We start from the raw sequence: 17609 nt of genomic DNA, 5'->3' as shown, positions 1-17609 counted from the left end.
CCGCCCACAACCAGGTCAGCACACGGCGGGCCTGTCCCCAGGAGGAGGTGAGCAGAGGAAGCCTTCCTGTCGCCGCCAGGCAGGTGCCTCCTGGGCCAGCTGCTCTCTCCGCCCCTTCCAGGTCCTTCCAGGGGCAGGGGCTCCGAGAGGTCATAACCTGCTCATCAGAGCCGCCAGGCTGCTAGGTGGGCTCAGGGCTGAAACAGGACGGTCTTGATCCAGAATTGATGCCCACACCACAGAGCTCCACGCTGTGCTGGGAACACCTTCCCCCCTGCAGCAGGCAGGCACGGGCCTGCCCAGCACCCCACATGCTCCACCTTGTCTGTGGATGACCGTCCTTCCACCCCACTCGATAGAGAAAGGGAGGCTCGGCCCAGCTGCCCAGCTGCTCATGAAAGAGGCATTTCTTTTGAAAAATGATCTATAACTCACACGGACCCCCACTCGGCAGAATGCAGGCATGTCTGTCTGGGGCCGAGACATGGAGGCTGCATGTCAGGGGCCTGTCCACCTCTTTCGGGGAAGGAGACCCACCGCAAGGCTGAGGGGCGCTCTCCCCTTCACACAGCCCCCCGTGATGGAGGCAGCAGGCGAGGCTGGGCCGGGAGCCTGACTGTGTGCTTGTGCTCCAAGTGGGCCTCCAGGAGGTCAGCTGTGACCTCAGGGGCTCTGCAGGCGCCCGCAGTGGGCTCTGCCAGGTGAGGCTGGTGCTGTGACTCCTGTCACAGGTGAAAGGCCTGCCCAAGGCCACAGCAGAGGAGGAGGCTGGCAGGGCAGCCAAGGGGAGGGGATTGGCTGAGAGCTGAGGACAGCTGACCCTCCGTCCCAGGGGGCTGGCAGCTCTTTAGTGGTCTCAACAGGGTTCCAAGATGGGGCTGTGCCCCAGTGGAAAAGCAGGCAGGTGCTGGAGAGAGAGGCTACGTGGGCGGAGGAGCTGAGACAGGGCTTCCGGACCCCCACCTCCCACCAGCACCCCCGGACCGCGCCTCAGGGGCAGCTGGAGCCACAGGGACAGAAATGGAAGGGCCTGGCCCCTGTCCCCACCCTGACCCCTGGCACATGGCCCAACCTTGCTGCCCAGGAAGCATCTATCCTGAGACTGGGACTGTAGTGTCTGGAAAGTCCAGGCCAAGTCACACCCTGCAAGACGTCACCTGGGCCTGGGGTACTTCTTGGCCCCTGGCCTGGGAGCTGGAGCATGTGTCCCGGCACCTGCCCAAAGGGGCAACACAGCCCCCTGATGAGGAACCCAAACCAGCAAATCCGCATCTTCCATGAATGCCTCAGCCCCAGCGGCCTCTCTGTCACAGCAACGTCCGAGGCCAGTGAAGGGACCCTCGGTGACACTTGCTCCCAAAGCCCTGCAGCTCCCATCGCAGTGGGTCCCTCAGTCCCATCTGGGGCGTAGCTGTGGACCTGGGCACGGCCCTGGGCAAAGGAAGCGAGAAGGGTCCCCCACCAGCACCCCCGTGGCCGGCAGGTGCGGTCTCAGTGCTACGGCTCGGGACTCAGGTCCCAGGCAGGTGGGGATCTGGACACCCCAGCCCAGCCTCTACCACAGAATTCTGAGTTCAAGCACCCGGGTCCCACCCCAGATTCAGGCAAACAAAGGGTCCTGCAGCTTAGGAGAAAGAAGGAGGTGGTGGGAAGGGGGCGTGCCCGCCCTGGGGCCCGGATGTGGGCAGGTCCTGCCTTTGGGAGCAATGGAGGGAAGAGGGGGTCCGCTCTAGGGTACTCAGAGTCTGTGCTAATGTTTGGGAGGCAGCCCTGTCCCTGGAGACGCCACGGATGTCCCCTCGACAGTTCCTGTGCCCCGTGGGCGGCATGTCCCAGCTCTGTGCTAAAAGGGCGACCCACTCACTCATTCACGGCATCAAATTGCCCAAATGAGGGCCTGACGCAGCGCCGGGCCGCGGGACACGCCCTGCGGGCGGCACCCTGTCATTCTCCTGCCGGTGAGAGGGCTCTGCGGACTCCCGGCTCAGCCCAGGCTATTCTTAGCGCACAGGGACCCCGAATTAACACAGAGGAAGCGGCAGCTGCCTCGGCGGTTTGGGAACTGCCCTGACTATAAGGTTCCAGCCACAAAAATCCCACAGCCGAGCAGGGTTCAGCGCGGCAGCCCCCAGCAGCGGGAAACAACAGCTCAGGCCGCCTCAGGGCCAGGTGTGTGGCGGGGGCGGCGGGGGGCGGGGGCGGGGGGCAAGGAGCACGCGGTGCGCCCTAAGTGCCCGTCTGCTGAAGGACGCCGCCTTGGGGCACCAACGGGGGCAGGAGAGAGAGAAGGGTGAGCAGGTTTCCACCGGTACCATCCTGGGGACAGGGCCGTACCGGGGCGTCCACGGTGGGCACCCCGTGATGGGGGCCCCTCACGTGCCTGGTCAGCTGCTGAACCCCCTCCCCCCCACATGCCATGACAGACCACCCACTGCCGTGGGCCCAGGACCCTGCCACTCATGCCCATTGGGATGCTCCTAAGAGGATCACAACTGGCTGGGTTCACAGGCCGCCCCCCCCCGACTTTCCCTGAGACTCCCCTTCCCCAAACAACAGCCCCCCAGAAACTGCACCACCCCTACTGGTCTTAGGGAGACAACCAAGTCCCAGAGGGCAGGCGGCAGCAAGTTAAGACAGGCCCAGCCCCTGGGAGGGCGCATGGAGGAGAGGACACCAGTCTGCTGGCAGGCAGGGGCTCCTGGGTCCCAGGCCCTCAGGATCTGGCTCTGACCAAGCAGCATCAGCAGGGGGCTGCCCTCAGCAACATGCCCAGCGGTCCAGGTTCTCCCAGACCACCCGACCTGCTCACAAGAGCACTGTCCCATGGTCACGTGGGTGAGCACTGAGTGGGCACAGGGATGTCAGAGCCCCAAGTCAGTCCACTGCCTTCGACAGACCACCGCGGGCCTAAAGGACCCAGGGCTCAGGGCCCACGTAAGGAAGCCTGGAGGCCACCAGTCCAGCCAGCACGGACCCCTCCATGCCCCTCAAGGGCGGTCCAGGCTCCTCGTGGTGCAGGGTGGCAGCTGGAGCTCCAGCCATCTTGACACAGTCCAGACAGCCAGGAAAGCGGGGAGGGAGGCAAAGGGGCCTCCCAGGCGTCTGCCGCCTTTTAAGAAGCTTCCCACAAGCCCCCCCACACTCCCCACCACTCGCAGGGGGGCTGGAAAACCCAAGCCTCCCAGCGGGGCTCCGGTCATGAGCCCTGGAGGAGCCCCAGCCCGGATGTCACTCACCATGAGGATGCGACGGTAGCTGTCGCGGTCGATGCCCCAGAGCTTGAGGTCAGTCTTGGCTTTCACAGTCGCCGCCCTGGGGGTGCCGTAGATGAGGGCCAGCTCCCCGAAGCTGCCGCCCTCGCTGATGCTGGTCACCCACTCTCCGCTCACATACACCTGTGGGCAGCACAAGAAACGTCATGGGATGCACAGGGGTCACACCGCAAGGGGCCCCGGATGGGGACTACACAGCCACCGCCTGAGGCCCATGACTGGGGGGCCCAACGCCATGTCCTCCTGCCCGACCGGGCCAAGGTCCCTGCCTCCCCCGGCCCTGCTCAGTCCGCCTCTGGATCTGGGTGTCAAACCCCCAAAGGCAGGTGGCCCGCGGAGGCCAACGCCAACGGGACAGGCCAGGGCTGGAAGTGGAAGCTGCCTGCCCGGCGCCCGGTCTGCAAGAAAGCAGGCTGCCTCCTCCTGGCAGGCCTTCCACGTGACTCCCTTTACCAGCGGGCCTCTCTGGGCCTCGGTTTCCCTGATGGCACACTGACATGTTGTAACGCCCGAGGGCTTCCGTGGGCACCTCTGCACAAGGCTCTGCGGCACATGGCAGCTCCCCACCCCCCGAGCAGCCCCCACCCCCGGCCTGTGTCTCTCCCAGGGCCTGTCCTCCCTGTGGTAGCACTCAAGCCCCTGGGCCTGCAGTCAATGGACGGCCAGGCCCCGCCGAGAGAGCCCCGGACAAGATTCCCTTTCAGCGGCACGGGCGATGCCTGCACAGTGTCCCTGCTACGCATGGACCGCGCAGGTTCCGTGTCTGCGCAAGAATAGTGCAGATTGTTAATTATGGGGAGCAGCTACTATAAATCGACACAAAGCCCGCTTTCTTCCCTCTGCGTGTCAATGAGCTAAAGAATTGTTCCCATTGGCGAAACGGGCGCAGATCGAGACAGAATGGATTGCGATGAGTCACGGAAGCCATTCTTGTCAAAGTCAATGACTCATTATCTTGGCCATGACTGTGGCACAGACTCGCCCAGCTGAAGACGGCACCGCAAAGGTGACTGCTCCGTCACCCCGGCAGGAAAGTCGGGAGGCCTGAGCCACGATGATGCTTCGAGGGAAATGGAGCCAGCAGCTGCGCCAGGCAAAGCTCCCTGAATGAGTCTGTGCGTCTCTCCCAAGAGCCTCCGCCAGCCCAGGGGCCACCATCGGCCACCTCCGCTGCCTGGATGGCGTGTCCCACCCCAGGCAGAAGCAGGGTGCCTGCCTGGATTTGCGGGTTTGGGGGTGAAGGGGCAGCAGAGAACACACTCGTTTTCGCAAAGGGGCCCCAGAGCCTGTGCGGAGGGGGCGGCGATGGCAGTAGGCAGGGGACCGGTGGCGGCTGGCACCTTAGGCCCCGTCTCAGGGGTCCCCCACCACAGCGCAGTGCCGTGCAGACGCCTGTGTTCCCAGATCCTGCGCAGGCAGCTTGGCGAGAGTTTCCACTGCTCAGCTCAAGGGGGGGGTCTCTGGGCCCCCGGTGCAACGTGTGTCAAAGGGGCTACGTGTGCCTGGGGGCTGTGGGCTCAGCCCACCCGTGTCCACGGCCACTCAGGGGACCGTTTCAGTGTCAGGCTGTGACATCCCGGCAGGGACGCAGCATGTGGGGGGCTGCACACCACCCCCCCTCGCGGGCAATGCTTGGGTGGCAATGGCTGCATCACAGGCGCACGCGGGTTCCACTCAGTAGCTTCCCAGCGGGGGTCCCACAGGTGCTCCCATAGGGGCCTCATGGCAGAGACGCAGCTCTGGGGCACAGACGGACTTCTCCCCTCACACCCGGGATCCAGGAAGCCACCACCCTGAACAGCTGTGGGGGGCCAGGATGCCCCCGTCACCCACCAAAGAGCACAGGGACCCAGGGACAGAGGAGGTGTCTCTGCAGAGCCACCCCAGGGGTCGCGCCCCCCAGCTTTCGCAGGGCGCACCCCCACAGCGGGGTCTGGTGCCACAGGGGACGCAGAGGAGCCCTGGGGCCCAGAGCAGTGACACGGGGCCTCGAGGACCCCCTTCCTACCCAGAAGCCCAAGGAGGCGTCAGAGAAAACCATTGTGTGGCCGCGGACGAGCCCTGCGGAGCACAAAGGGCTGTCTTTCTGGGGACACTGGCCTCTGTCACCACGGCAGGCCCCACCCCGGCTGGCACACACAGGGGTTACTGCTTGCTTTGTTTTATTTTTTGTTCTTTCTTCTTTTTAAAGAAAAACAGTGGGAGGCCCCACTGGGCTACACGCACGCTCTCCCCCTTGACTCTGGTTCCTCTGGCCAAACCCAGAGCTCCCACCGCTGTTTGCATCCACCCATCCATCCGTCCGTCCATCCATCCATGCAGTGGCCACACGTGTGCTGAGTGCTCTCAGGGCCCTGCTCGGGGTCAGCAGAGGGCTGGTGACTGCAGCTCAGGGGACGTGCCAGCCTCCCAGGGGACAGGCTGCAGGCAAACGATCACACACACGCACACGTGCACGCGCGCCGTGAACGAGCCACGAGCCACAGGAGAACAGAGACCAGAGCTGGGGGTCCTGGAAGGCCCACGGGAGAGAGAGCCGTGTCCCCCAGGCGAGCGGCGGGGGCTGCTGGGAGTTGGGGGAGCTGCGAGGAGGGGCTGGGAGCCCAGATGGAGGCTGAACCCGCTGCCTCGCTCCATTGCCTGCCCCCAAGCCCGGACGCCACAGAAAAGGGGCTGAGGTCACTGCTGTGTCAGGGGACACAAGAGACAGTTGTCCAGGCTGCCCATTAACCGGGGCAGACACAGCCGTGTGGCCTCAGTCCCCCAGCTTCCACCGCCATTGCCCCAGCCAGGGTGAAGCAGTCAGTCCCGTGTGCCACCAGGAGGCTGCGTGTGAGGAAGAGCTAGTGGCCCTTCCTCCCCTCCCTACCCAGGTTCCCGCCACAAGGCGGGGAACCGTCCATGCAGGTGAGCCAGCACCTGGGTCCAGGGACATCCACCCTGGAGGGCGTCCCTGGCGGTGGCAGTGGCCAAGCCCACCTGCTCTCACGCTGCTCTTCCCACCAGGTGTCCCAGGTCCTCCTTTGGTGGCCCACAGCCCGGCACACCTGGGGGGCTGACTTGTTTGGGTTTTGCTTGAGGTGCAGAGACATCCCCACAAAGCTCCTGTCTGCGGCACATGGACCGCGTGGAACAGCCGCTTGGGCTATTGCCACTCATCGGGGTGGCAGGCGGCTGGGCGGTCTCCCTCCAGGAGGACCCCAAATCCGTCATGGCTCAGAGGCCCTCTCCGGCCCTGCCCCATCAGCCCCACACACATGGAGGGAGGCCCTGCAGAGTCTGTGGCCCGGAAGGCGCAGAGATGCTGCAGAAAAGCATCACAGCGGCTCTGGGCCCCGGCCACGCAGCAGAGACGCCTCGAGGTCGGGGCAGAGACACACACACGCCCAGGTGCACAGCGGCACCGGGTGGGAGCAGCCAGTGTCCATCACAGGTGGGTAGACATAGAAACTGGAACACAGACAGAGGAATGTCACCCAGCCTTGGGAAGGACACAGGCCATGACACAGATGAGCCTCGAGGACGCTGCGGTGAGTGACAGAAGCCAGACGCGGAAGGACGCGTGCTGTCTGGTCCCAGCTCCCTGAGGTCCCTGGAGTCCTCACATTCATGGGCAGGAAGTGGGGGAAGGGCTGGGGAGGGGAGGGCAGGGAGTGTTTCATGGGGACAGAGTCTCTGTGCGGGACAAGGAGACATTCCGGACATGGTGACGGGTGTACAGCAATGGGATGTGCTTACTGCCCCTGAGGGGGACACGTAAAAATCACCAACACAGTAAGTGTACGTTGTCTGCTGTGTGATGAGCATTTTAGTGAAGAAAGCACAGAGCATCAGGCAAACACTGAAGAGCAGCTGCGACCGGAGCCGGACTGTGTCCTGGGGCCTCGCTCCCACCTGGGAGGCCGGAAGGCTCTCCTCCCAGACACCCCCGGCAAGACCACAGGGAATGTGGGGAGGGAGCCTGGGACGAGGCGACCCCCCTCCCCGCCGCTCGGTGAGGAAGGCGAGGGAGGAAGCAGGCCTCAAACGAAACTACTTCCTGAGCCTGCAGGGTCAGCCGCCGAGCGTCCTTTCAAGTAGAAATGCTACGTTCCACGAATAAAACAAATTGGAAGATATTTTTATACTTAGGAAAATGAATTATAGCTCTTGGCAACACACACAGCATGGCAGGCACTTTCACCGTCTCCGGAAAACCGTAATTTAAAACCGAACCTGGTGCTTTTGGCATTTGGTCACCTGGCCGAGACCCAGGACCAGGGTCGGAGGGCAGTGTCCCCCCCCGAGGAAGGACAGGGCTCAGGATGCCCAGCCCAAGCCCTGCCCGCTAACAGGGCGGGTAGGGTCCTCTGAGCTGGGTCGGGGGGGAGTCCAGGCACGGGGTGGGGGCAACAACGTGGATTCAGCGTCTCCCCTCCGCTCCCCCGCCCTAAGGAGACCAGGCCCTCTGCAGCCGCAAAGCCCCCTCAGCATCTGATGTCCCCAGGCCCCCCGCCCCACCCCGCCCCCGGGAGGCGCCCACAGGGACGAGCCCACCAGAGGCAGCGCCCAGCCTCAGAGAAGCTGCTGCGCATCATCCAGGGGCAGTCACAGTAGTGAGGACGGAACGCATGTCCCCGCAGCCCCCCAGAGCCAGCCGTCCCCACGCCCCGGACTCCTGACCCAGCGGCTCCCACCCTGCAGGTCTGGCTCCGCCCACTCTGCCACCAGTGTGCTCACCTGGCCCCGCTGCCCCCTGGAAAATCTGGTCGGGTGTGTGGCCCTGGCGGGGGGCAGGGGGGCCAGAGGTACAGGGCGCCGGGTCAGGGGGGCAGGGCACGGAGCACCTGACAGTCTGCGAGGAGCGCCGACTCGCCAGACCCGAGCGAGTAGGCACAGGAGGGGCATCGGGGGGCAGGGCCTGTTCCAGAGAAACAGCCCCAAACTGCAGAGCTCCCTGCACCTCAGCCCTGAGGCTGGTCTGTGGGAACCTCCCCTCAGGCCGGGAGGTCCCTGGGCCCCTGGAGCCTCTGCGTTCTCTCTATAGGAGGCGAGGAGACAGGCTGGGGTCTGCGGAGCAGGGAGGTGGGAAGGGACGCACAGGAGGGGACAACCTGTGAATCAAGGGGGACAAGGGCCTGATGGACATGGCCCCAGACCCCAGCAGCCCCACGCCCAGCGCTGTGAGCTCATTCAACCAGGAGCGCCGAGCCACGGCACACGGGCCCCGCACCCGGCTGCCGGCTGCGGAGGGCGGGGGCCGTCTGCCTACAGGGGCCAAGGCCCACCTCCTGAGACCCTGACCTTGGGGCCTCAGGGTCCTTGAGGGAGACAGTGAAGAACTCTGGGCAAAGGCGCCTCCCCCACATCCGCTCACTTAGCAGAACTGGGGAGAGACGGGGCGGTTACGACCCTCATCACAGCCTGAGCGCTCAGATCCCAGCCGGCACTTGGAAGGCACCTTTGGAATTGAACGGGAAGGGTCCTGTGACTTAATGAGCATGAACAAGGGAAGCACAGGTCTGGGCAGGAGGAGACGGCACCAAGATCCGGCCTGCGTGGGCTCCCGTGGGAGGGGGCCAGCCTGGTCCTCTGACATCAGGGTGGCCAGAGAGGGGCACTGGTGTGTGTGTGTGGGGGGGGGGGGTCCCGCAGGGCAGAGAACAGAAGGGTGACGGCCCAGGGGCAGGACCTGCATTGTGTTCCTGCTCACAGGCCAGCACACAGCGGTGCCCACTAAGCACGTGAGCGAGACGCAGACACGGGGAAGGACGGAGTCTGGGGAACAGTGAGGGCAGAGCGGGAGGGTGGAGGGGCCTGGACCCGTCCCCCGGCCTCTCCGAGGCAGGGCTGGCCCAGCATCCTGGCCAGGACAATGCCCAGCTGGGCCGCTGGCCGCGTCCCTGTCCCTGTCTCCTCTGCTTCCTGGGATGGTGCTTTGTTTTGTTTTTAACCTGACTCCGCAGGCTGGCAGTCTGAGCCCAGCACGGGCACCTCACCCACCCTCCCGCCTCAGTGTCCCTCTCTGCTGGGAGACAGAAGCCCCGCCCCACCCCAGACATGAAAGCCTGCCTGGTCCAGGGCCTGAGCTCAGGACGGACAGGAACCCTGACTCCGGCTGGAGGGGCCACAGCCCTTGGGCAGCGCTGTGACCTCAGTGTGAGATGCCTGTGGTGAGTCACTTCCTCTGCCGCCGCCTCCAGAAGCTGGGGGCCACCTGCCCGGTTCCCAGACACGGCAGCAGTGGACAGACAGGCCGCAGAGAGATAAATAGGTCCATGTCCCCCAGAATAGTTCTACGGAACCGGAGGCTGAGCCCTGAAATGGCTGAGCCCTGAAATACCTTGGCTGGGACAGCCCAGCCACGGCCGCATCACCAGCTGCAGGGGGGCCCCGGGGCCCCAACTCGAGGGGCCACAGTGTGCGGTGAAGGGGGAGGGTGTGGAGAGCCAGGTGCCCCATCCCAGGACTGGCGTCTGATGTCCTGGGTGACCCGGGGCGGTGGCTCCTGGGGTCTCACAGATCTGTCCTGACTGTGCCCCAGAGCCGTGGACCCCCAAGATGCTGGGGCAGACTCAGTCCCTGCCCTAGGGGCTTGTAGTCTGCGTGGGGGTCACCTTCGCACGAACGGCCACACCGAAGTGCAAAGGCAGACAGTCCGACAAAGGACAGCTCAGAGCCAGCCTGACACGCACCTGTGGGGGGACTCCAAGGAGGGGCAGTGCCGATGTGCCGCCGAGGGGCGGTGGTTCCCAGCAGGGGCCCTGGGCGCTGGGTTGCGGGAACTGAGGGGCGGGGGCACCCAGGCCCCGCGCTGTGGCTGCAAGGTCAGATTTGCACCTGGCGCACTGCCCCGTGGGTGCAGGCAGCACGTGGGGCGCCCGGGACACACCCACAGCCATTCCAGCAGGGGGCAGTCCTGACCCGGGAGGCAGGTGGTCGAAGGGCAGCCGCTCCACACAGGCGTGGGGTCCCCGATCCTGGTCAACAGAGCGAGGCTGCGTGAGGACCAGAGGAAGCGGCATTCGGGGAGACGGCGGTGCGTCCTCATCGGGCACGGCTGAGGGGGCCTGACGCACCTTGGCCACCGACTGGGGCGGAGTCCGGGCCGCCAGACCCTCAGACTGGCTCCCAGGATGGCGGACGAGCCCCGCCAGCAAGCACACACTTCAGACTGCGCTGCGATACGTTTCTGCACCTTTTCGACTGAGTGGATTACGTCCCGGGATGAAGACATGAGAAACGTGCCCGTGACAGGAGCTGTTTCTAGACCCGGGCTCGTCAGGGGCCCAGCGTGACGCAAAGCGCGACAGGCCTTCCAAACAGGACGTGGACCGAGGCGCTATTTCCTAAAACCAGCCGAGAGGTACTCACGTCCGCTTCTCCTTGGTCGATGACGTAGAAGTTATCGCCTTCACCCCCTGAAACCACAGGAAAGACACACGTGTTCAACGCGAAGGACACAGGGCGGCGCACTATTCTTGGAGCCGCCTCTGCCCCGCTTCCTGCACCGCGTCCCGAGGGCTGGGTCTCATCCATGTTTTGAAATTCTTTAAATAAGAATTGTCTGCGTTGAGGGCATACCGCACGAAGGGGTGATGGGTGCATTCACAGTGACATGACTTCGGGCGGCTGAGGAACACGTCAGCTCCCGCATGGTCCCCACCACGTGTGGCAGCCAGCTGCCCCCGACCCTGGTGTCCTAACCAGTCCCCGCGTTCAGCGCAGGCCACCAAGTTATTCACTGGCAACATAACTGAACCACATTGGGTACGCTTGTTAGGCAGGCTGTTCTTCAGTTTCACTGGTGACGTTTCTCAAAGACACACAACACGAGTTCTATATTAACAGTTTTATATCAGTGGTTCTGCACGTGAGCAGCCCGGAGGAGGGAGGGACATACCTTGCTGGATCACGGTCTCCCCGGCGATGTGGGTGACAGGGAACATGGCGTCGAATATGTCACTAAAAAGAAGACACAGCAGATGTGAGCCCTGCAGGCCCGGCGCCGGCCGCATCCCTCACCTCGCACAGGACTCGGTCCTGGGGGAAGAAGGTCATGCTCCCTGGGCAGTGGGCACAGCCTCCCAAGTTACGGAAGGACAGGAAATCCTCCGCAACCCCAGGCGGGCCCTCACACAGCCTTCCTGGTCCAATTCTGCACCCGGATGGGGTTTGCTGTTTGGGTTTTCACAGAAATGGGATCACACTGTACTTGCTGCTTCGGACTCCACTTAAAACAAAAGCAGCGCTAGGCGGGGACATGTCCCACGTTGGCAAATAGAATTCTAGAATACGCAGCAGTCAGACAGCCTGCTTTCTGCACTTTCCCTGGGAAACACTGTCGGCCAAAGGCATCCCAAGAGGCTAGATGCCTAAATGAGATTCGAGGCCACACCTCCGGTTGGAAACCGGGCTCTCAGGCCCGCGGCCCCCCGGCCACTGCACCACAGGCAGCCCGGCTGTTTGAGTTCCTACACTTGGCTGTGAAATGGCCTGAGGAGGGGGCTCACTTCCCCGACTGGCACGCGGGAGAGGTGGGCAGGGTGGGGCGGACACGTCTGGACCCTTAATCTCGGGGAGACTGCGGCCAGAACGCAGTGTCAGAGGTCAGCGTCTGGGTCCCGAAATGCAACAACCACTCTCAAAGGCTGCGCCCACACACAGCGCACGCAGGGTTTCCCCAAAGGGACACGTGATGCTGGCCGGCAGGTGGGGCACACCCAGCTAATTAAAGGTGGGATCCCGGGAGCCTCTGTGCACTGGTCCAGCTGAGCCCCTAGGAAGCAAACCAAACTAAGACAATCAAAGAGCCCCGTGCGTCCTGCTTCCAGGGCCCAGAAAACACAGACAAGTCATTCTTCAAATAGTAGCTGTCTTCTCACTACTTAAGAACCATTTCTGTCTCTGAGCAGGAAGGCAGCACCCCAGGGTGGTGGGTGGCGGGGGCTCCCAGCTAAGACGCCCCAGCGTCTCTCCGGGGCCCTGGGAGGGACGTCGAGGGACCACTGAGCCTCCCGTCTCAGCCTGTCCTGCGTGGAATTAAGGCTTCTTGTTCTTTCTTGGTGGCTGACGTTTCCATTGTTTCTAATGAGTTTCGGAACTTCGGCCAAAGGTGGCCCGACAGGTAAACACCCCTCGCCTCTCACCCCACGATGAAACTGCAGAGGAAACAGGTTCAGCCAGTTCTAGGTCCGAGGCCACCCTGAGGGGGGCAGAGGGGGGTGCCCGCACCTGCCCCTGCCAAGGCCGGGGCGCCCACATTCCCACACAGAACCACCCTAACCCTCCAACCCCAGCACAGGCTGCAGTTTGAAAGCAACCCCCCCCCCCCCGCCCTGCTTGCAGGGAGCTTGTAACTCTTGTAATTTTAAGCAAAAGTTCCCTGACCTTGGCCACAGGACCGCCACCTCCAGGAACAAGGAAAGAAACCGCAGCACGTTCAGCATTTCCGCATCTTTCTTTAAAGTCTTATTTAGAAAAATTCTGGGCGTTCAGAGGCCCAGGGGGCTCAGAACCAGGACGCACGCTTCTGCCCCGCTGGGCGTCAGGGCGGAGCCGGACGCCACGGCCCGTGGCGGGCCTGCAGCGTGTGCGCACGGATGGAACCCGGGCCTTGGCGAGTGATGCGCACGGCCTGGAAGGAAGCCCCGCCCAGAGCAGAACACGCGTCCGGGGCAGCTTTTCCGAGTTCAGGAAAATTGCACTTGCATCTCCTGTCTGTGTCCTGGAGCCACAGCTCCGGCCAGCAGCTCTCTCCTGGGACCGCGCTCCTGTGGCTGGTTTGGGCCTGCAGCTCAGAGCGGCAGAGAGAGAGAGGAAACAGCCTGCACGGGGGCCCCCGGGGAGATGGGGCCCCAGCCGCCTCGGGAGACAGAGGCTCCGCATTGAGGCCCAGACACAGCGTCCACAGTTTGTGGGTCGGGTCCTCCAATGTCGGGGTGGAAGCTCCCTCCGTGTCTGTCCTGGCTGTGAGGTCCCCGACAATTCTCTCTCCACAGTGACAATGTGGGCGGAGCCCACGTGAGCACCGAGCACAGTGTTCACAGACCTGGGGAGCCACTGCCAAAGGACCTGGTGTCAGCCTGGCAGCCAGTGCCCCGCGCTGGAGAGAGAAACCCACACGTGCCAGGGCTCCGGGACGGCCGCCAGTGCATGCTCTGGGCCTGGGGCTGCCCGCGTCCTGCCTGGGGCTCCCCGGGTCCTGCCTGGGGCTCCCCGCGTCCTGCCTGGGGCTCCCCGCGTCCTGCCTGGGGCTCCCTGCGTCCTGCCTGGGACTCCCCGCGTCCTGCCTGGGGCTCCCCGCGTCCTGCCTGGGGCTCCCGTGTCTTGCCGCCCAGGCCAGCTGGAGATGGGGGGAAGGGTCAGCACCTGCAGGTACAGGCAGGTGAAAGCGCACTTTTCCCTACAAAACGGGCGTGGCCTCTGACCAGCGGGCGTTTGCGTGTTCCGTTCCTCTCAGCCCACTCACCACAGAAGCAGCGCGAACGCAGGGGCAGAGTGGGTCTGCAGTGGTGAGTGCGTGGCTACAAACAAGCAGACGCGTTGGTGCCTGTTATTAGTTACTCATTACTGCAGTGTTTTCCACGCTCTTGCCCCCCAGGACAGGTGGCCGTCGTGGACTCTGGAACACCTGACAGCTGGGCCCTGGTTACCTCAACCCCAGAAAGGGCTGCAGGGGCGCACCTGAGGGGGTGGCCGCGGTCATCCCCGCCTGTTTATTCAGGAAACGCAGGGCACAGGCTCACGCCGCCGACAGGAGCGCGAGCCGCGCAGAAACCACGTGCCTGGGGAAGGCTCCCGCACGAGGCCGGCCATCGGGGGCGGAGCGGGACAGAACGGCCGCGTCCCCCGCACCTGCAGCCTCTCAAGCTCCCGGGAAACCCCCGCCAGGACGCGCCTCTCGGGCGCACGACCCCGCCGGCCGCACTTACGAGCGCGGGCGCCGCACGGCGAGTCGGCAAGCAGTCAGCAGCGGAGAGGGAGCGCGAGCACCCCGGAGGCCGCTAACGCGCGCGGAGAAGGCTCGGGGGACCCCGGGAACGGCCTGAGCTCGGCGGGAAGGGAAACACAGCTTGACGTCTGCGGGACGCGGCGGAAGCAGGGCCTACAGGGGACCCAGAAGCACGGAGCGCGGACGTTAGAAAAGGAAGAAGATCTAAGACCAATAACCTACGCTCCCACCTTAGGAAATGGGGTGGGGGAGAGGCCCAAGTTACAGGCGCAGTGAGCTGAAGGAAATGAATAACGAGCATTCCAGTGAAAAATCAATGGAACTGAGAACAGGAAACGAACAGAGAAAGTCAGTGATCCAAAGCTGGCTCTGAAGAGATAAACGAAATCCTGGGAACATGGAGCCCCCCCCCCCCCCAATAACTAGAGCGGAGATGACAGGGGCGATGAAGGGACACCCGGACGAGACCCGAGGGACCAGCACTCCACCTGGTTCCCTGACGTGGGGGCGGGCATGTGGCTGGCTGGGGCACCTCATGAGGGGGCCCCGGCTCTACTGCAGAGGACCCTTCCTGCCACCCCCCCTAAGAGGACACCCACACCCTCCAAGAGGAGCAGAGGCTCCACCAAGACCCCACCCGTGCTCACATCCACCCGGAGGGGCCACCGGAGCAGGGCGAGCTGGGGCCAAGGCAACAGCAAAGCCGGGGAACCAAGCAGGGCGGGTCCTCTGGCTGTCACCCATTCACTCAACAAACGCAGAAGGCCTGAGGCGGGGCCCGCCGCATCGCCCAGAAAACCAGTGAGAAATGGCCCTTCGGGGACAGCCATCCGCAGTGCCGCAGCTCCCTCAGTCAGCACTGGGCGGTCAGGAGGCCCCAGAAGCAGCGAATGGTTTTCACAGGCGGTCAAGCTCAGACAGGATGGGCACCTAAGGCGCCTGCCTCCCACGCTGTAACCGAGCTCCGGGCTGGAAACCTCATCGCGACGTGTGCCCAGACGGCCCAGGACCGGGGCCTGGAGCCCAGGGAGCAGCTCCTGCTCAGGGCGGCCCCACCCCGGGTGCAGCAGAGGGCAGGGGAGTCCCCTCCAAGGGCCTCTCTCCCAACCCTTGGATTCTGGGTCTTTCTTCAAGAATTCTGGTCCCAGAGGAAACAGACCAGTTGGCTGCGGTCAGGAAGGAACTGGATCCAACCCAGAGCAAACCCAGATGGGCCCAAAACTGCAACGGCTGCTCTGGGTCTTCAGGCCCAGCAGCGCGAACCTGGACAAACCCCGGTCACGGTCACCATCCCCTGAGCGCCCTGTTCTTAGGGGACACGCTGAGGGTGTCCTTAGTCTCAGACGGTGCCAAGGATGACAAGAGGACAAGAGCGGCCGTGACAATGACCACCAAATGCAGGTGCCGGAGACACGAAGAAGCCAGTGTGGGAAATGTGCCCAAAAGGCAGCCGCAGAGTCCGGGTGAAGGGGACTCTCTCATGGGGACTTTGGTTTGAGATATGTTCAAAATAAAAATCAAACCAAAAGGAAGAAGATTGGAGATTTCACCAAAAATGTGGACTTGCAGCTGCTCGGGAAATATTAGGGATCCAGCCTCCGGGGCCCACCCTGCAGGGCAGAGCCCGCCAAGCTGGGTTCTGGCTCCCGGGAGGCCCGGCCTCGCCTGGTCAGCCTGCAGGGACCCCCGGGCCTCGCTGCCCAGGGGCTGGGCCATGGAGTCTTGGGGAGCGTGGATGTCAAGGTGCGGGCGCACCTGAGCTCCAGCCCCCACGGTCCACTCCCACCAGGCGCCCGTCCGGGGGGGCCCAGACACACCTGCCACCTCAAAGGCCCCGGGACTGGATCCCGAGAGCATCTGCCCAGACCCCCTTCTCTCAGCTGTGACGGCAGCAGGTGGAGAGAGGGCAAGGCCTCTCGGTGTCCTGGTGCTCAGCAGCGAGCTGTGAGGCTCCTGGGCTGTAGAGGCAGGAAGGGGGTCCCAGGTGCAGCCCCGTCCCCCCCAGCAGGCCGGTGGCTGAGCCTCGGTGTCCTCCCCTGTGGAAGGGGCTTCTGACAAAGTGAGTTCGCAGGGGCCAGAGCAGCCTTAGCACAGGGACGGCCGCGGGGCACCTGCTCCGCCAACGGTCACGACCCCTCTTTCCCCTGCACACTGGGACCTGCCTCCCCGAAGCCACGCTCCCCCAATGGGGCGGGAGCGCGAGCCCTGACTGGTCCCAGGCACCCTCCCTCCCCGTCCGTAACGGTCCCTTATCCCAGCCGACTCCCTCCCTCTCCAACAGCTGGAGCACAGTGACCCCAGGTGGCCAGCACCTCCAGCCAGTGGCTGCCACAACATGAGACAGCACAGTTTACCAGACACAGTGGCTCTGAGCCCTGAGCTCCTCATGGGCACCATGTGACAGGAGGGACATGGCAGGTCCTGCCTCCTGGGGGTGGGGGTGGGGGTGGGGGTCAGGCCGCAGGACCGGTCGGAATAACCCGGGACCAGGACGCCTGTGCTCAGCCCCCAGCTCTGCTGCCATGGCCTGCACAGCCACGGCCGGGCTGCCCGCCACCCTGGTCGGCCTCACCTGCACACCTGGACGCTGCCGAGAGGGCCGGAGGGCCCACAGTTCAAGGGCAGGGACCACCGTCTGCTTCACATGCTGGTGGGACCAGCCCCCCGGAGCGGCGCCCCAGCCCTGACGGAAGCCGCTGGGCAGATGAGCCAGGGCCACAGACAGCGTCCCAGAGTTAGGAGCACACAGTGGCCGCAGTCCCCGTCACCATCACGGGACTCGAGCAAGTGATGGGGGCAGCCCTCTCCTGCCCTGCTTTGGGCACAGGTTCAGCCCAGGACCGTCCAGCCAAGACCGTCCAGCCCGGCCACAGCGCTGCTTCTCCTGCGAGGGCAGCATGGTCCCGTCGCTCACCTGTCTCGGTGTCAGTCTGGCCAGTGGGGTGACCAGGCCACAGGCAGGACTGGGACCGGCCTGCTCACATGGCCCAGCGGGGAAAGGCTGGAGGCCTGGGGGCAGTGCTGGGCTCGGCCTGAGGCTCAGGTCAGAGGCTGAGATTGGACTGGGGAGTGGCCGGTGACACTGTGCCCATTTCCTGGACCACCTTGACCTGGAGTCTAGACTCCAGCAGAGCCACACATGCCCTCAGCAAAGTGAACATCCGTGCACTTTGCTAGAAACACCAGGTTCATGGATCCCCCATGAACCCCACCCACCAGCCAGGCCAGCAGGGCCACCGTTTGGGGACAAGGCCAGGACCCTCTCTTGTCAACGACACATGCATGTGGGCCAGGGAGATTTGATCCCCACTGAGAACTTGGCACCCAGAGCAGGGGAAGGGGTGCGTCTTCCCCGAAGACGAGGCCAGAGGAGCACCGCCCCACCCCCGCAGGGCCCGGCCGCC

General features: G+C 64.2%; 1 protein-coding gene across 1 annotated transcript in view; it reads right to left on the bottom strand.

The window, feature by feature from the left end:
- The window catches only part of PRKAR1B (protein kinase cAMP-dependent type I regulatory subunit beta), a 56621-nt gene that overhangs the window by 16305 nt on the left and 22707 nt on the right, over positions 1-17609 (bottom strand). Inside the window, exons 5-7 of the mRNA XM_090290017.1 lie at positions 11155-11216; positions 10626-10672; positions 3237-3395 (exon numbers count right to left, since the gene is read on the bottom strand). Coding sequence (XP_090146143.1) covers positions 3237-3395; positions 10626-10672; positions 11155-11216 — 268 coding nt within the window. The remainder of the gene's footprint in view (positions 1-3236; positions 3396-10625; positions 10673-11154; positions 11217-17609) is intronic.

The sequence above is a fragment of the Furipterus horrens genome, unplaced genomic scaffold, assembly GCF_987537825.1.
Source record: "Furipterus horrens unplaced genomic scaffold, mFurHor1.1.pri manual_scaffold_10, whole genome shotgun sequence".
Taxonomy (NCBI): Eukaryota; Metazoa; Chordata; class Mammalia; order Chiroptera; family Furipteridae; genus Furipterus; species Furipterus horrens.
This window is presented reverse-complemented; position numbering and strand designations above follow the sequence as displayed.